Here is a 20,756-nt window from a genome sequence, read left to right as displayed (position 1 = left end):
CTGACACACTTAACATAAGGATATAAAATAACTTTAAGGATGCATTCAATGAATTAATATCATTCTTCTCCAATGGCCTCAAATTTACAATACCTGCGAAAATGATTATCAAAATCTCAAATCACCAGTGGTGTTGAGCACCCATTCATTCAGAGTCTCTCTCAAATAGTAGTAACGAAGAACAAAAGGAGAACTGCTTAATCCTCAATAAAGCCAAGCTGCTGAAGACCAACTTCTCCACTGCTCTATTGATGACAACCTCCAGAGATGTGGAACAAGTCAAGGTATACAAGAAATAATGAGAAATAAATGTTGTATGAAAGTTCTTGTAGAAAGCAAATACTTTTGGACTAAAGGAGACCACTCACCCAAAAGCACAGGCATTGAGCTGTCAATAGTGGAGGAAGTGTTGTAAAGATAACTTCCACCTGCGTAGTTCAGAGAACCTGGTGCTGGAGGGAAGGATCCAGATGGCTCAGGTTGTGAAGCAGCCATTGAAATTGAGCATGTCGTATTCAGCCACATGTTGTGCCACTGGGTGATCAACTTTGTTCTTAACAACAGCTTGGCAGTGGTCATTCATCCTGGTGGACAGTTGGTTAGTAGTCATACCAACATAAAAAGCTATGCAGTGTTTGCAGCAGAGTTGGATATGATATGGCTGATTTCACAGGTGACTCAGCCTCTGATAGGATAGGATATACTCTGTGACAGGATTGGAGTAGGATATGCTGGATGGGTGGGTTAGAAAAGTCCTGCACCATGGTCTGCCACAGGGATATGATCCCTGCGATAAGGGGCTGAGGTTGGGGTGGCATAGGGGTGGACTAGGATGTTGTGCAGTTGGATGAATGACACAGCACCACTTCAGGAGGGGAGGGAAGGGTCTTTGGCAAGGATGTCCCTCGTTTCAGTGGAAGTTGAGAGATAATCAAAGCACTGGTGAAAGATATTGTTCAACTGTTCCAGTCCAGGGAGATACTGGGTGATGCGACACAGCAATGGACATGGCACTCTCCTATGCCAACCTGTTTATGGGCCATCTAGAGGAAACCTTTCTAGCCTCCCAAAACTCCCAACCCTCAGTCTGGTTCAGGTTCACTGATGATACCTTCATGATCTAGACTCAGGATCAAAACAACCTATTCACATACCTTTACAACCTCAATACCTTTACTCCCATCCTCTTCACGAAGTCCTCCTCTAACTAACCTGCCACCTTCCTGGCACTTCCACTCTCTGATGGCTCCATCCATATCTCTGTCCACATTAAACTCACTAACCACCAACAGCATCTGCATTTTTACAATTGCCATACCTTCCACATCAAAAAATCCCTGTAACACAGTGTAGCTACCCTTGGATGACTTATCTACTGTGTCGAGAACTTCCTTGCCCAATATGCTGAAGGCCTCACAGAGGTCTTCACAGACAGGCAGTACCCTCCAAACCTAATCCACAAACGGATTTCCCATGCCATATCCTATATGCACCCAATCCTCCCACTACTCCATGATTCAGCTAAGAAAAAGTGCCCCCTCATCACACTGGACTGGAAGAACTGAACCATACCTTCGCCATGGCTTTGATTTTCTCTCATCTTGCCCTAAAATGAGACACATCCTACCCAAGTTCCTTTCCACCTCTCTTATAGTGGTGTTCTGTCACCCACCCAACCTACATAACATTCTAGACCATTCCCCTACCATTCCCACTCCCAACACTCTTGCCATAGGGATTATAGCCCTGTGGCACACAAAGATTCGAGGCCTGCCCAGTCTACCCACCCAGTACCTTCTATTCCAGTGCTGTCACATGCTTCTCCTACCCCATCGGAAGCTGGGTCACTTGTGTAAGAAGCCATGTCATATACAACTATGCTACAAACACTGCACAGCTTTTTATGTTGGTATGACTACCAACTATCTGTCAACCGGATGAATGGCCACTGACACACTGTTGTTCAGAGCGAAGTTGCAGCTGAGCTCAATAGTCTCAATTTGAATGGCTGCTTCACAACCCAAGCCATCTGGATCCTTCCCTCCACCATCGAGTTCTCTGAACTATGCAGATGGGAGTTATCCTTAAGACATATCCTCTGCTCCCGTCATTATCCTGGCCTTAATCTCAGGTAATCCACTATCCCCACACCATCCAACCAACAGTTTCCTCTTCCACTGTCCACCCAGCCCCTCTCACTTCAGATACTTATGTCACCTTCAGTATATGATGCTTCCACTGGCTGCTACAATCGTAACAGTCCCTATATTTGCCACCCCATCTTCCCAAATCTGTAGCTGGCAAATAGGCCTCCTCCCTCCAAGCTGCTAGCCAACCATCCCAGTCTGTCCTCCTGCCTCTCACATTTGTCCCCCTCCACACAGTCCACCCAATACTAGCCTGACCACAACCATGCTTCTGATTTTCAGTAAGCGGTCTCCTTTAATCCGAATAAGCTAATTATGAACATTTTGTTAACAACTGACTATCACTAAATTGCTATATCTCATTTCTGCTTACACCTATTCAAATTAATGTAATAAAATTAGCAGACAGTAATATTAAAACAATATCTGCAACTTCCTCACTTATATTAAATGTTGTAGGTGCTGTTTATCTATTACTACTTTTTTATTATCACATGACTATGCTTGAGGAACATATAAGAATTACATTTATGAACATAAAGAACTTAGGTATATTTATTGTTAACACTATTTCTTGTCATTCTGTTAAAAAGAGTTTTCAATTATTGAATTCTTAGTCTTAGACAAAAGTATGTTCAGTATATTATCCAAAAGATTGGGGCTCTATAGTCTTATGAAAATGTGAGCCTCATACTATGTCCAAAAGCACAATATGTTCACCAATGTATGATTTCTGAAAACATCTGGAAAAGCTGTTGAACCCTCTCATGGGACATTGTTCTCAGCAAGTTTGGAATTCTACACAAGTTGTGAATGCTAGCCACATGTCAGTTTTTATATGGATGCTACTAGAAGACTCTTTTGGCCACACAGGACTGTTCAGCACCATTGCATAATGATAAATTCTATGAATACATAAAGGGTGTTGCCCCACCTCCCCCCCAAGAACCAGGGACCTTGCCATGATGGGGTCAACTGCATGTCTCAACTCAATGATACAGATAGCCGTACCGTAAGTGCAACCACAAAGAATGGGTATCTGTTGAGAGGCCAGAGAAACATGCATTTCCTGAGGAGGGGCAACAGCCTTTTCAGTAGCTGCAGTAGCAACAGTCTGGATGACTGAGTTGGTGGGAAAAGTCTTGATGACTGACTGATCTGGCCTTTGCTATATCAACCAACATGGCCTTTCTGTGCCGGTGGGCTGAAAGCAAGAGGAAATTATAGCCATATTTTTTCCTGAGGGTATGCAGTTGTAGTGTATGATTAAATGCTGATGGCATCTTCTTTGGTAAAATATTCCACAGATAAAATAGTCCCCATTCAGATCTCCGGGTGGGAACTAGTCAGGAGGATGTTGTCAATAGGAGAAACAAATCTGGCATTCTACAGGGTGGGCTGGGGAATGTTAAATCTCTTAATCGGGCCGGTGGGATAAAAATTTAAAAAGCGAAATGGATAGTGTGGAGTTAGATATAGTTAGAATTAGCAAAGTTCAGTCGCAGGAGGAATAGGACTTATGGTCAGGTGAGTACAGGGCTATAAATACAAAATCAAAGAGATGGGGTAACTACCATGAACAGCACAGTGAACACATTATCTTACCTGAGATAGACACAAAGTCAATGCACACAACAGTCCTACAGTTTATATGTAAACTAGTTCTGCAGATGAAGGGATTGAAGAAATGTATGATGAGATAAATTATTCAGATAGTTAAGGCAGACAAAAACAAAAACTTAATTGTGATGTGGAACTGGAATTCGATAGTAAGAAAAGGAAGAGAAGAAAACAGTAGGTGAATATGGACTGGGAGAAAGGAATGAAAAAGGAAGCTGCCTGTAGAATTTTCCACAGAACATAATTTAATAACTGCTAACACGTGGTATAAGAATCACAAAAGAAGGTTGTATACATGGAAGATACCTGGAGACATCAGAAGGTTTCAGATCGATTATTGCAAATAATTTGGAAATTAAGTAGATGAGACCTGGATAAGTTGAAAGAACCATAGGTTGTTGAGAGTCTAAGAGGGTGCATCAGGCAATTATTAACTTCAATAGAGGAATGGAATACTGTGGAGAGTGAATGGGTAGCTTAGAAGATGAAATAGTGAGAGGAGCAAAGAATCAAGAAGTTACAAAGATGAGTCCTACTAGAAATCCTTGAATATCTATTAGTCTTAGGAAGAAGAAAGTGCTGCAGCTAAAAGTGCTGCTGCTAGGTAGTAGCCATGGGCGAGGTGTAGGCCCTCAGTTACAGGAAAGTTTAGGGGCAGCATACCAGGCCACCAGTATCTTCAAGCCAAATGCAGGGCTAAGTCATGTGATAGGAGACCTAGGGTCTTTATGTAAGGACTTTACAAAAGAGGACCATGTAGTGATAGTGGGTGGAGCGGGAAACATTTTGGACAGGGATTGGGCATATGACATAAGTGGTAACCCGGACAAGATAGCTTCCCTGACTCATGGCACCAACGAGCTGTTCCCGTCATGATCAACCACACTTTGATGGAGCTGTGAGGTGAATCAATGTGGGGTTAGGGATGGCTCTGAGGTCAGCCCCCTTTGCTCAGGTTTCTCTGGTGCCTGTCTGGACTATCAACAGATGGGGTTTCACTAGGCATGGCCTACACCTAAACAGGACTGGGAAGGGAAGATTGGTACATCTGATTCATGAAAGTATACGGGGTGGATCTCGGGCCACACATGGTCAAATACCTGTTGTCATAGGTAGGAAAAGTAGGACTTTTTTAGGATAAATCCAGACAGCAGGTTCCCCTGTCTAAAGAGTATCTCCATCACTTTAAAAAATACTGAAACAATCACTCACAAGACAGATTTTAACATCTCAAATATCACATATACCAGATGACACAAAGAAAAATACACCATTGGAAAGAGTAACAAGGGGCATTTCACAGACTTAACAATCTTCCATCAAAACATGCAATCAATAAAAAATAAAATATAGCTATTAGAAGTTGAGCTCCAATCTCTGAACTGCAGTGTAGTTTGTATTACTGAGCACTAGTGCAGAGACACAAAAATCCAACATGTAGTATTATCATTGTACAAAAAGGCAAACTCTTACTGCAGAACTACTTCAAGTGGTGGAGGATCATACACTTATATCAGAAAACGAACACAGTTCAAACAAAACAAGACCTCAGTACAGTAACAGAAGACAAACACTTTGAAATATCAGCTATTGAATTAACAGGGCTTGATATTAGTAAGAAATTAATCATTTTGTGTATGTACAGAACTACCAGTGGTAGTGTGGACACTTTTTTCAATAAGTTAACAGAAGTTCTAGATAAAGCATCAAGTACAAAGGTCACATAATTCTGTGTGGGGACATTAACATCAACACTAATATCATAAATGAATCCAGCGGCACCTTCATAAACATCCTTCAAAGTTTTGGCATGTCCCTATTGGTCAATAGTGCAACAAGGGTTACGACGATGACTTCATCAGTAATTGACCATGTGGCCACAAATATGGACAGGGAAAAATATGATGTAGCTATAAAAGGTCTAGGACTATCAGACCATCACTGTCAAATAACAACAGTAAAATCAGGCATTGAATCATTCCCTAAACTACAAGCCCACAAATGACATATATCAGAAATCAAAATAAAAGATTTTTCAAAAGAACTAGAAAAACAAAGCTGGAATGAAGAATATAAGGAAACCAATGTGAATATGAAATTCTCTAAATTCTCCACATTGTTTAAATTGAACTCTGAAAAGGCATTTTCCAAAAGTATGCATGTCTGTATCAACATCTCACAAAAACAGATGGATAACAGCAGGTATTAAGAACTCATCCCAAACACTTAAACACCTCAGTTCCATGAAAAAGATCCGCAATGATCCAGAATTCTTAAATTTCTATCACAGATACAAAAAGATCTATAAGAAGGTGCTGATTGCTGCAAAAAAGTCATTTAATGACAAAAAACATATAATGCAGAGAATAAAAGCAAAGCAGTCTGGGATGTTATAAAAAAGGAAATGGGGAGAGGCAAACAAATGCAGAATAACATACTGCTAAGGGAGAAGGATAAGGTAATAAAAGATCCACAACACTTAGCAAAATATGTAAATGAGCATTTTTCTAGTATTGCAGAGAAGTTACAGCAAAAATTCCCCCCCAAAAATATAACACCTGTAAATAATGTTGCACTAAATACAATGATGTTACTCCCAACCACAGAGAATGAAGTCAATAAAACTGTACAAAAACTAAAAAATAAAAAGTCAGTAGGTTTTTGATGAAGTACCAATGTGTGTACTGAAACTATGCATAGAGATTATACAACGCTCCATAATAAATATAATAAACGAATCCTTCACATCAGGGACATTTCCAGAGCAGTTAAAACAGGCAAGAGTTGTACCTTTGGTTAAGAAAGGTAATACAGAAGACACTGAAAATTGCCAGCCCATTCCCTGCTGTCACCATTCTCAAAAGTAATAGAAGCGATTATGAAAGACAGATTAATGAATTACCTGAATAAATACAATATTTTAAGCGAATAACAGTTTGGTTTCAAAAGTGGCAAAAATACGGCATCAGCCATAGTAGAATTCACAAAAGTTGTACCTGATGCTCTTGATAAAGATGAATGTGTCACAGGCATATTTTTGGATCTTTTTAAGGCGTTTGATACAGTCGACTACAAGATTCTATTAAATAAACCAGAAGCATTAGGAATAAGAGGGGTAGCTAATGACTGGTTTTGATCATACCCAACAGATAGGGTACAAAGAGTAGAGATAACACATACTTCAAATAGATCTAAACATTTAGTAAAACACTTATCAGAACCAAAATAGATTAATATAGGGGTTCCGCAAGGTAACATATTAGGACCAATACTGTTCCTGATATACATCAATATCACTTTCCCAGTGGTGTCACTCATGGTGAAAAAATTCTCTTCACTGATGACAGCAATATTATAGTCACTGAGAAAACATGAGAACTCCTTGCCGAGAAAGCAAATGAAACTCTCGACGAAGTTTATGATTGGTCAATAAGCAATAAAATGACATTGAACATAAAGAAAACTAATGTCATGAATTTCAGTATGAAGAGGAAAAATGACAATGTTAAATTAAATGTAGATGGAACCTTTATAGACAGTGTAACAAATGAAAAATTTCTGGGAATGAATATTAATTCTCAGTTGATGTGGTGTCAACATACGGAGGTACTTGCAAACAGAATGTCATCAGCATGTTACACCCTTAGAATCCTATCATCAGTGTGTAGCATACAGTGTCTTTTAGTTACATATTATTCATATGTACACTCAATTCTTAGCTATGGCATTCGTTTTTGGGAACAAATGCACAAAATATGAACACAATTTTCAAACTCCAGAAAAGAACCATAAGAATAATAACCAAAAATACTAGTTGAGCTCATTGTAAAGATCTGTTCAAAACACTGGGGATTTTAACTGCTCCATGTGGATACATTTACCAGTCAGTTGTACATATCAAAAATAACATTGCACAAACAGCTCTGTCCATGACCATGCAACAACAGATAGACTCAACTTACACTTACCAAGAAAAAATAAACATAAAACTCAAAATAGCATTTTGTACCAAGGAATAAAACTGTACAACCGGTTTTCTCGTGCAGCTATTTAAGGGACCAAGTGTGTTCATTTAGCAGTTAACGTAAGGCCCTGATGAAGGGTAGCTGCAACGCTGGCCGAAACGTTGGCGCATTTTAAATTATGACGATGCGGTCTGATACCCTGAAGAATTTTATTGAAGACTGAAGGATTACTTAGATAAAAGAGAGTAGCGGTTTGATAAAAATTGTTGTACAAATAAATAATAATAATAATAATAATAATAATAAAACATCCAACATTCCAAGTAACACCTTCACTTTATGTCTTTTTCCTTCTTTTTTTCATTTCTAGAAATACTTACCCCAAGCTATGCATAGCACAATACTATCACCTCTCCCTCTTTCTGAGCTTAACATCTCACTATGGAGGGATGCTGACTCAGTTTTTCAGGATAGCAAATGGGAAGTTGCGGTACAGAAAATGGCCCCGAGATCACCAGAGACAGAGAGAGAGAGAGATATAGAGTGTGTGTGTGTGTTTTAAGAAACAATGTGTGTATAGTGCATGCAGTGACTGATGACTGATAGTTAGACACGAGTGAACACTGTGGCATTACATTATTTAATAAGTTATTTGTAAAAAAAAAAAAAAAAAAAAAAAAAAAAAAAGTATTGTATACCAGGAGTAAATCTAATGATTGTTTCTAACTATAAGTCTGTAAATATATGTCTATACGAATTAGCTTATTTTAAATTGATATAAATTTGTAAATACTTTGACATGTCCTATATCCTTGTAAAAAGAGATCTATGGATGAATAAAGCTACTACTACTACTACTACTACTACTTCTACTACATCATCATCACAGGAGATGTTGTATTTAACTGGTGAAAGGAGAAAATAGAAAAAAAAAAGACAGCAAACAAAGCAGGCGAATGGCAATACAACTATCTAAAAAATGAGACTGACAAGAAGTGCTGAATGGTTAAGCAGGGGAATGGCTAGAAGATAAATGTAAGGATGTAGGAGCACATATCACTACGGAAAAGGTAGACACCACCTATAGGAAAACTAAAGAGATCTTTGGAGAAAAATGAAGCAGCTGTATGAAAACCAAGATCTTTGATGGTAAACCAGTAGTAGGCAAAGAAGGGAAAGCTGATAGGTGGTCAGATTATGTAAAAGGGCTATACAAAGCAACTGAACTTGGAGGCAATATAATAGAAAGTGAAGAGGATATAGATGAAGATGAGATGGGAGACATGATGCTGCTAGAATAACTGAAAGACCTAAGTTGAAACAAGGCCTCGGGAGTAGACAACATCCCGTCAGAACAACTGATATTCTGGGGAGAGCAGCGATGCAAAAATTTACACCTGTTGTGCAAGATGTATGAGAGAGGTGAAATATCCTCAGACATCACATGTAATAATTCAAATTCCACAGAAAGCAAGTGCTGAAAGGTATGAATATTACCAAAGTATCAGTTTAATAAGTCATGGTTGCAAAACAATTCTTTACAGAAGAATGGAAAAACTGGCAGAATCTGATCTCTGTGAAGATCAGTGTGGATTCCAGAGAAATGGAAGAACACATGAGTAACACTGACCCCTACGATTTGTCTTAGAAGATAGGTTAAGGAAAGGCAAACCTATGTTTACATCATTTGTAGACTAACAGAGAGCTTGGGCAACATTAGCTGGAATGTACTCTTTGAAATCCTTAATAAACAAGGGGTAAAATACAGGGAGTGAAAGACTATTTACAACTTGTACAGAAACCAGACAACTGTTGTACGGGAAGCCATGGTTGAAAAGGGAGTAAGACAGGGTTGTAGTCTGTCCTTGATGTTATTCAATCTGTACAATGAGCAAGCAGGGATGCAAACCAAAGAAAAATTTGGAGAAGAATTAAAGTTCAGGAAGAAGAAATAAAGTTTGAGGTTGCAAATGATATCGTAATTCTGCCAGAGCCAGCAAAGGACTTGGAAGAGCTGTTGAATGGAATCAACAGTGTCTTCAAAGGAGACTCTAAGATGGACATTAACAGATGCAAAACAATGATAATGGAATGTAGTCAAATTAAATTGGCGAAGCTAAGGGAATTACATTAGGAAATGAGACACTAGAAGTAGCAGATGAGTTGTGCTCTTTAGGCAGTAAAATAACTGATGATGACCAAAGCAGAGAAGATATAAAATGTAGAGTCTCAATGGCAGGAAAAGTGTTTCTGAAGAAGAGAAATTTGTTGCCAGCGAATAAAGATTTGAGCATTGGGAAGTCTTTTCTGAAGTAATTAGTCTTGTATGGAAGTGAAATGTGGGTGATATACAAAGATCAGACAAGAAGAGAATAGAAGTTTTTTAAAATGTAGTGCTACACAAGGCTACTGAAGATTAAATGGGTAGATCATGTAACTAATGAGGAGGTACTGAAGAAAACAGGAGAAAAGAAATCTGTGTCATAACTTTATTAAAAGATGGGTTTGGTTAATAGGACATGTTCTGAAATGTCAAGGGAAAACCAACTTAATACTGGAAGGGGAGGGGGAGGGAGAGGGAGAGGGAGAGGGAGAGGGGGAGGGGGGGGGGGAGAGAGAGAGAGAGAGAGAGAGAGAGAGAGAGAGAGAGAGAGGGGGGGGGGGAGGGGGGAGAGAGTGAGATGGGGGGGGAGGGGGAGGGGGGAGAGAGTGAGATGGAGGGGGGAGGAGTAAAAATTGTAGAGGGAGACCAAGATATGAATACTGTAAGCAGGTTCAAACAGATGTAAGTTGCAGTAGTTATTTGGAGATAGAGAGGCTTGCACAGAATACAGTAGCACAGAGAGCAGCATCAAACCAGTCTCCGGACTAAAGACAACGATGACCACAACCACCACCACCAACAACAACAACAACAACAACAACAACAACTAGAACAGAATATTCAGGAGTAATAGTAAATACTTTAGGAGATGAGACTATACACTGACTAGAATAAAACATTCAATATAACATGCATTCAATGTTTATTGTCCACAGAGATAAATTTTCATTTCATGTTCTGGTACTCCAGTTGCTACAGGTTTATCTATCAACTGTCATTTTTGTTTTTAAGTTCAAGTTGCAAAGTTGTGCTAGTGCGCACGTATTTGAATTTTTCGACTGTGACTCTGATTTGTCGAGCAATTCTACTGTATTGTTTCAGCATGCTGCAGGTATCTGCAATTGTGCACATGTCAACATGGTATCTGTTTACAGGTTTTTTGGGGAGACACTGCTGCTATTTGTATTGTGTTTTCACTAAACTTCATGGGACTGGTGCTTTGCTCAGCAGTCATATTGCCATGGGCTGTGGTGCATGCAGTGCGGTGTAATCGTTAGCATCGCTCTCTGGCATTCTGGAGGTACAAGTTCAAACCCAACCACCAGCAATTATTTGTTATTTAGTATTTGTCATTTCTGCAATACTCTTGAAATATCTTATGTTTGTAATGCTTGTATATTCTGGAATATTCAATGTCTGTATAAATATAAGCAATCTGGAATATTCAATGTCTGTATAAATAACTGTGCTTTCAATTCATAATCTCAGTGTACTTCATTGATGACCCTTTTTTTGGATTTGGACTCAATTGTGGTTTCAACATGACACTGTTTGTTGGACACACTGGACAGGACCCAATGAAATGGCTGAAAGGAATCAAATGAGTTGCCAAATAGCAAATGGGATGACATGAGATGTTTGGCAAATGAGTATTTTTACTTTTACTTGGACAGCATAGCAGTGGTTCAAGAACAGTGAAGAGATGCTCAATAGCTAGAACAACTTTCACGCCACATCAGAAGAAAACATTCGGCAACAATCAGCTGCAAACAATTAAAGAACAGGTCTCAATGTAATGGGGAAATGACACAGTCATTCATACAGAGTGTTTTGGTCTATCCCATATCATGAAGCCAAATACAACAGAAGCAGACAAAATCTCATACTTAATGACAGGAATTGCAGAAAACATGAAGCAACATCTTCTGGTAAAGGATGTCACCACTACAGAGGAGTTCATCATGTGGAGCCACTTAATTGAGAAAATACAACAGAAAAGAGTTGGATGAAAGAGGTGGGACCGACTGCTGAATGTCATTCTTATGGATATTGTGGAAGATCACCATGACCTTGACTCTCTCACACGTCAGGTAGTAAGGAAAGAGATACACCAGCCTATGGCAGCCAGAAATGTCGGACTGAGTACATAAGAGATAAAAACCATGAATGTCAACCCTTAATGTCAGAAAGTAATAGAGTATGCCCAAGAAGACGTGCCAGTAGTCAAATGTGGCATGAAGATTGGACTTGGACAACTCAAACTTCTGTTGCAAATGTCAAATGACAGTAAATGAAGGTACAACCAACTCCTTTTCACCAAGTATAATGCCCCACAGAAAAACAGACAACTGGAGGAGGTGGAGATTAGCATTTAACTTCCCATCGACAGTGAGGTCATTAGAGATGGAGCACAAGCTCGGATTAAGGAAGGATGGAGAAGGAAAGTGGCCATGCCCTTTTGAAGTAATCATCCCATCACTTGCCTCAAGTGAATTAGGAAAATCATGGGAAACTCAAATCAGGATAACCAGACTGGAGTTTGAACTGTTGTCCTACCGAATGCAAGTCCAGTGTGCTAACCACTGAGTGATTCTGCTCGGTCAGAAAATTGGAGGATGGAGGACAACACACCAGGGTATTTTCACTGTGGGCACCCTAGATGTAACATCATCAACTATGGTCATCCATACAGGCTATGATACTGGTTTTGGAATAGGCGCAGTTCTAGTACAGATTCAGGAAGGTGCTGAAAAGGTGATAACTTACACTTCCAGAGTACTCTCAAAGTCTGCAATGAACTACTCTGCATTCAGAAAGAGTGGTTTGCAGTTGTCCTGCCAATCAACAAGTTCAGGTTGTATTTATTTGCCAAATTATTCACTGTTGTGATGGATCACCATTCTCTACACAGGCTGACTAACCTGAAAGGTCTAAAGAGTCGAGGGGCAAGATGAGCACCTTGCCATCAGGAGTACAACGTGACAGTGGTATACAAAAGCTGACACACACACATACAGAGATATCAACTGCCTTTTATGGAATCCTCTGTTGGAATGCAGCAGTGTAGATGAAACCTCAGTCATCATTACACTGACATGACTGCTGAACAGAGGGAATATCCAGCACCACTGAAAACCATAGAAACCTTGAAGGAGGAAGAACTAGCTTTTGTGGCAGTTTTGGATGCAACTGCCAGAATATATTATTGTTGGCAGCCATCTTGATAAATTTGTAATTGACAGAATTATGTCTGATTGTGGATGAGTTTTGATCTGTGATTGTTAGGGATTGTTATGACTGATTTTAAGGATATATGGTATTAAGTTTCAGCTATGCGTCCAGTGTTTTCTTGCAATTTTCTAAACCTTGGTATTCATGTTTAAAGATTCATTTCTAGACAAGTTGTGGGGATGGATGACAGATGATGGGATAAACAGAGCCTGCATCACAGTCTTTGCCTCTGTAGCAAATCATCTGATTATACAGTCTCATTTTGTAACTACAGCTAGTTAACAAACCGGTCACCCTCCATGCAGAGCACTGCAATGGCACAAATTAAGATTCCCTTCTACTTAAAATCACGGTGCAGAACTGGAAACGGAATGCTTTTGCTAATGTACTATGATTAGCGCATTTCAGCTCTGATGCAACACTGGTGGATTTAAATGGACAGAACGAGGTTAAAATGCTTCTTCATCCCAATTGGTGAACAATACAAACATACTTATACAGTTTGATAACATCTGTGTCAGGTTGTAGAAATACAATAAACTCTACACAGAGTCAGACACAGGTATCAATGGCCAAGTCTATACTGATCTGTTAACACACTATTTGAGCCACTGTAAGGATTGTCAATGACAAACTCGTGCCACGGTTACCTCTGGGACATCTGGTACCAATCCCATCTGCAGCTGCGACATACCATCAGATTGTAATCAACCTCTAAAGGAGTTTCCAAAGTCGACAAATGAGAATTAATGGATAATAGTCTGCACTGACTACCTCACGTGCTATGTTGCCCCTAAAGCTGTGCTGATAGCCGAAGCTTCGGAAATTGCAAAGTTCCTCCATTTTGAAGTAAGGAGTACCTCATGTGATGATCTATGATCTTAGAAACGTTTTCCAGTTGAGACTTGTGTCAGAGGTACTTTCACGTTGTGCAACTGACTAACATCCACAGATGAATGGCCCCACAGGCGGCTTCAATAAGGCACCGGTAAATATGCTTTGGATGTACACCAGTGGTGAAGAGGGGATTGGAATACAATACTCCCCGTCAGGACGTTCCATAAAACAAAGCGAAGCAAGACACTGCAAGCTTCACCCTATTCTATCTGCTCCATAGTTGTTAGGCCGAAACAACGGATACACTGTTCCCATTCCAACTAACTGATACTCAGGATGACTACATGAAATGCCTCATCATCAGGACTGAAGAAGCAAGACAGCAGCGTGGCATGGATGACCACGAGGAACAAAAGCACTACAATGTGAAGCACTGTCCAGTGAGATAGAACCAATAAGTCTCAGATTGGATTTTTACACCTGTGCAGAAATAAAGACTATCAGAAAATTTACTAAAGTGCCACTTTTGGAGGGTTCATATTCTTCATGGCTTGTTGGATGCCTCATACATTGTTGAGGATTATGACCCTTCATCAAGAAGACAAAAGTGCAGATACATTATCCATGCTCTCTGTATGAAGACCTAGTACAGTCCAAAGGCACAAATTGACAATGTAGGGTTCACGGAAACTGGAGACACACTTTATGATCACGAAGCTTCACCAAGAGGGGCTATTATTGATGCACATCACAGTAAAGAGGATGTAACAACATGACCAGAATGTGAATGTCCTCTAGTGCTGCCGTACAGAGGATCACTGACAAGCTCTAGATCCAGAGTGCTCGTTTCGGCACCAACAGGAACTTCTGAAACAGCTGGTTGCTGTTTCTCGAGATGACGGAGCCATGCCACAAACTGTGGTGAGAGCAGTGTGATGCAGTAGTTAGCTTCAGTGCTTTGATGCACTGTGCGTTGCCAATTCAAATTCGACCACCAGCTATTATTTGTTATTTAGTATTTATCATTTGTGGGCGGTTCTTGAAATAGTTGTTTTCTCATGCTTTTATTTTCTGGACTATCCATTGTTTTTATAAATACCACATGTCTGAAATATTCAATGACTGTATTAGTGGCTGAAAACATGGTTTCAAATAAAACCACTTTAAACAGAGTTTGAAAGACTTTTTGATAGGTAACTCATTCTACACCATAGATGAATATCTTAACAAGGACTGTTAGATCAGCTTAAGCAAAAATGTCTGTTAGATTTCAGTTTTGACAGCACTTGATCACAACAGTCAAGAATAGGTATTCCGTGTATGGCAAATTTATTAAAAGTGCATAACTATGTTTCATTCTGCCAGTGTATTAATTATGTAAACCGTATTCACATATTTTGACAATCTCCTGACAGATGATCAGGGTAGTGATGTTTTATGATTTTTATATTACACTTTCTGATTTGTTCCACACCCACGAGAATCATCTCATTTTTGGGTCTATGGCACAAAAACAGAATCTAATTTAATCTACTCTCTCTGTCCAGGATGACCCTGCCTTCAGATTTAGACCTGATTGTGGTTTCAGTGTGACAATATTTCCTAGCTGTATGTATAAATAAACAGGGTGTGAATGATGTAGAAGACAGTATTTAGTTGGCAAAATGTACAAATTCGAAAAGCACATGAATTTCCACTTTATTGGTATTTCACCTTCAAGAATGTGGCAGATCTCATGCATGAACAGCCTTCATCGTTAATATTTACAATAGACTCAACACCTTCAAGAGGAAGAGGAAGACAGATGACTGGAATTTTGTCATTAGCTAATTGCAATCCCATTACTACTGTTTACTGATCACTCCGCTTCCACTCATGCTGGAATCAATAACATTCATAACTGACATTGGCGGTGCTGCAAATTCCCATAGCCCTTACTGAATACATATTTTCAAGAAAACTTCTCTATAAATGTGTGGTGTGGTATGAAAGTAATCAGTTACTTGGATATGTTGCATTACTTCAACTTCTTGCATGACTCCATTATCTAGCATTTCCTATAAAAGATCTTTCAGCAATGTGTTAGGAAAAGTTCCTTTGATTACAAGGCTGTGTATGTTCTTCCAGCATTCTCAGGTCTCTGTATATTCATCAGGTGACACACCATCTAAACCTAACATGACAGAAATGGTCATATTTCTTGATGAAAAAAATTCTTGAATGTTAGCCTTTTAAATTTTTGCCTGTTGTGAGCAGTCACTGAGTCACAGATGGGGACAATGGCAGGGTGGGGGACAGAGAACTAAATAATCAGTTTTTCGACTAAGTTCTTTACCAGAAGACCACTATCGTTCCCGGGTGCATGGAGACAGTGACCATATATAAGTGTGACTTGTTTTTGTGTGAAGATGTGTCTCTTTTCTACTTCTGATGAAGCACGTAGTCTGAAAGCTGACTATTTAACATTCTTTTTCACTGTGCCTGTTGTGACTCAATGTCTCGTCTATGTAGTGAGTAGCAATCTGTTCTTTCCATATTGTTATTCTATCTAATACTTTCTATTGTTTCACACATTCACTTTGAAATAATATAAATGAATTTCATCAGTTATACAGTTATTTTGTACAACCAAGTAATGCTGGACTTAATTAAAATTAGTGAATGGTGGCAGTAAAATCATCTTGCTATTTACTCTCAGCTTCATCCAAATATGTTAATCTATGACACACACATCTTAATACACATATTCACTCTGAACCAAATATTTAAAAAGATGGAAACACAGAAACCTTATCAACGTAAAGGGCACCAAGGAACGCTTCCAGCAGATCAGCTCTGTCCTTTGTCTTCAATTCAGCCTTTGGATTAGAATAGAGGGCATAACTTGTCATGCCCAAATCGTCACATACTACTGCCTGAGTTCTGTTGTTCACGAGTGAACTGCGGAGAAGCTGTGAAGAAAAGAAAGAAAAATAAATATTTTATTCATAGATGTAATTTTCAGCAACTGTACTTTATATTTCACAATAAAATTTGGCCGACAGCTGCAAATATATTTTTATTTTGCCTTACTGGCTTTGACAATATTTTTTTTAAGGGGCTCCATCAGGAGCTGCATGCACCATGACCACCACACTAGTGTTAATAGCAAAACGAGAGTCAGCATCAGTCGTTGAAGTAGAAAACTTTATTTCTTTCACATTTATTTCAAAATAAAGATTTGTCCCTCAAAGACCAATGCTGACCCTCCTTTTGTTATTAATTAATTTGCCATTTTCAGAAGCCTATAAAATTAAGGATTTTTAATTTGTTGAAACTGTAAAATAAAAATATTTTTCCAACTGACAACTGAATTTTACTCTGAAAAATATATATATGTAACATCAACTAACTATTATATTAACCATACACAGAGTTTTTTTTTCCTTTGTGTACTGCACACACAATCACAGAACACAATATTATGTAATATGTATTAACAAAGGCCACAGCTGACACTATATGCATTTCTTAAACATGATAAGCAAACAAATGTGTACCAAATGAAAGTATTACTAGACAAGTAACCACTTGAAAATTTAAATTCTGTTTGTGTCATAATACTCTCATACACAACAAATTAGATATCTTTTCAGAACAGCAATGATCTACTTATTTCTGTAATCCCTATAAAACATTTGACTACAAATGTATGGATGAAGCATATTGTTGTGGTCTTCAGTCCAAAGACTGGTTTGATGCAACTCTCCATGCTACTCTGTCCTGTGCAAGCCTTTTCATCTCTGAGTAACTACTGCACTCTACATCCTTCTGAATCTGCTTTCTGTATTCACCTCGTGGTCTCCCTCTTATAATTTTTACCCCACACACTTCCCTCCAGTACTAAATTGGTGATTCCTTGATGTCTCAGAATGTGTCCTACCAACCAATCCCTTCTTTTGGTCAGGTTGTACCACAAATTTCTCTTCTCCCCAATCCTATTCAGCACCTCTTCATTAGTTACATGATCTACCCATCTGATCTTCAGCATTCTTCTGTAGCACCACATTTCAAAATCTTCTATTCTCTTCTTGTCTAAACTATATATCATCCATGTTTCACTTCCATACATGGCTACGCTCCACACAATTACTTTCAGAAAGGACTTCCTGACATTTAAATCTATACTCGGCGTTAACAAGTTTCTGTTCTTCAGAAACGGTTTTCTTGCCATTGCCAGTCTGCATTTTATATCCTCCCTACTTTGACCATAATCAGTTATTTTGTTTCCCAAATTGCAAAATTCATTTACTACTTTAAGTGTCTCATTTCCTAGTCTAATTCCCTCCTCAGCATCACCTGATTTAATTTGATTATATGCCATTATCATTGTTTGGCTTTTGTTGATGTTCATCTTACATCCTAATTTCAAGATACTGCCCACTCCCTTCAACTGCTCATCCAAGTCCTTTGCTGTCTCTGCCAAAATTGCAATGTCATCAGCAAACCTCAGAGTTTTTATTTTTTTCTCCCTGGACTTTAATTCCTACTCCAATTTTTTTGTTTTGTTTCCTTTATTGCTTGCTCAATATACAGACTGAATAACATCGGGGATAGGCTACAACCGTGTCTCACTCCCTTCTCAACCACTGCTTTCCTTTCGTGCCCTTTGACTCTTATAACTGCCTTCTGGTTTCTGTACAAATTATAAGTAACCTTTTGTTCAGTGTATTTTACCCCTGCCACCTTCAGAATTTAAAAGAGAATATTCCAGTCAACATTGCCAAAACCTTTCTCTAAGTCCACAAATACTATAAACATAGGTTTTCCATTCCTTAATCTATCTCCTATAAGAAGTCATAGGGTCAGTATTGCCTCGTGTGTTCCTACATTTCTCCGGAATCCAAACTGAATCCAAACTGATCTTCCCCGAGGTCGGCTTCTATGAGTTTTTCCATTCTTCTGTAAATGATTCGTGTTAGTATTTTGCAGCCATGACTTATTAAACTGATAGTTCAGTGTGTTAGTATTTTGCAGCCATGACTTATTAAACTGATAGCTTGGTAATTTTCACACCTGCTTTCTTTGGAACTGGGATTATTATATTCTTCTTGAAGTCTGAGGGTATTTCACCTGTCTCGTACATCTTTCTCACCATATAGAATAGTTTTGTCATGGATGGCTCTGTGCAGAAAGTTGAACTATCAGAAAAGTTACTAAAGCGCAACTTTGGGGTGCATCATATCCTTCACTGCTTGCTGGATGTCACACATCAAGTTGAGGATTATGACTTTTCATCAAGAGGACAAAAACAAAGAGATGTTACCCATGTCCTTTGTATAAAGCCCTTCTATAGAGGCTGTCTACATACTTTTAGACGATCAAATTCGTTACCTCCTCATTACGTTCTTATTTACATTCATGACCTCTCGAAAATATGCCTGGTACAATGACAAAAACACTTTTTTATGAACCTGAAAGCTGATTGAAACAAAGCTGAGTATAATAATTCTTATATCACTTAAATGTGTGTCAGCAAGAACAATGTAACTGTGTAGACTTGTATGCCATTCATCAAATGCTATAAAGACTCACATATGGTAGGGTATGTCTATTTTCTGATATATTTATCATCACATCAACTAAAATACCAATTGTTTTAACATAGTAATGTACTGAAGCCTTATAATTTTCTCCAAGACAATATAACAATTTCAAATGCACAAAATTTATGTGAAGTGTTAAACTTCGTAGCAAAAGATTCAGTGTTTCAGTTTCTTAGCTAAACTTGAAATTTCAGCACCTAAAACTTCGACTTCTTCTTTTGCCTTTTCTACAATCATTCTTTTTTATTTTTGAGCTTTTTTTATTTCTTGAACTTCCTTATTTTAAGATTGGTCACAACATTTTCATCAGATTTCTTCTTTTTTAAGGCTTCTACTCCTTTTGATAAACCATTCTTCACAGCTAGTATCATTGATTCAGTTGTTCCTCCCTATTGTGTACACCACCTAATGACTGTATTGCATTATAAAACTTTTTTCTGCAACAATTGTATCTTCGTCTAAGTTTTCAATTAAAACTTCTTTGTTAACAGGAAAGCATCTTTCGACTGCAGCAGTTCTATTAAACATTCATAACAGCTTCTGCATGAACTTGATGAAACCATGCTTCACACTCTGCAATAAATTCAACAGAAAGTGATAAAGTTTATCCTTCTTAGTGCTGGATTATTTCAGTTGTTGTGCAGAATATTCACAAAATTTAAGTATTCTCTCTTCACTATGTCAGCTGTTGATGAAGTGATATGATTTTTTTGCACACATTCCTCCAATGCAATTGTCTCTCAAGAATTTTTCAAAATAGAGCTCTGCATAATGGGTTGATAAACATGAGACACCTTTGACTATTTTTAATTTCAAATTACTCTTCACAGCAATTTTTAGGTGCCAACTTTCCAAAATACAGGGTGTCCATAAAGCCCCTTTACAACTTCAAAATTTTATTACAAAGACGAATGTTGAAATATTTTAACAAAATTTCTTTTATTGTAATCACTGTTTACTGAAGTTTTTTGTTGGTGGAAGGAACTGAACCTCTATAAAATGGAAATGCCTCAAGAGAAGACACAATGTGTGTTCTGGTTTATTGAGACAAAATCGGATGTACGGATTCAACGAAACTTCAGAACGAAGTATGGAAGAGATCCATAATCGCGCCCTTCAATCCACGCATGGCACAAAAAATTTATGGAGACAGGGACAGTGTTGGATAAAGGGAGGAGTGGGCGACCAAGAACATCCGAGGAAAACATTGATCGTGTTTTAAACATCTTCACTCATTCACCTACGAAGTCCATCTGCACTGCTGCCA

General features: G+C 38.5%; 1 protein-coding gene across 2 annotated transcripts in view; it reads right to left on the bottom strand.

The window, feature by feature from the left end:
• Nucleotides 1-20,756, bottom strand: part of LOC124788152 (ribonuclease 3) — a 239,843-nt gene that overhangs the window by 89,125 nt on the left and 129,962 nt on the right. For both annotated transcript variants that reach the window (XM_047255299.1, XM_047255301.1), the window contains one exon: nucleotides 16,694-16,855. In XM_047255299.1, the coding sequence (XP_047111255.1) occupies nucleotides 16,694-16,855 (162 nt within the window). The remainder of the gene's footprint in view (nucleotides 1-16,693; nucleotides 16,856-20,756) is intronic.

The sequence above is a fragment of the Schistocerca piceifrons genome, chromosome 3, assembly GCF_021461385.2.
Source record: "Schistocerca piceifrons isolate TAMUIC-IGC-003096 chromosome 3, iqSchPice1.1, whole genome shotgun sequence".
NCBI lineage: Eukaryota > Metazoa > Arthropoda > Insecta > Orthoptera > Acrididae > Schistocerca > Schistocerca piceifrons.
This window is presented reverse-complemented; position numbering and strand designations above follow the sequence as displayed.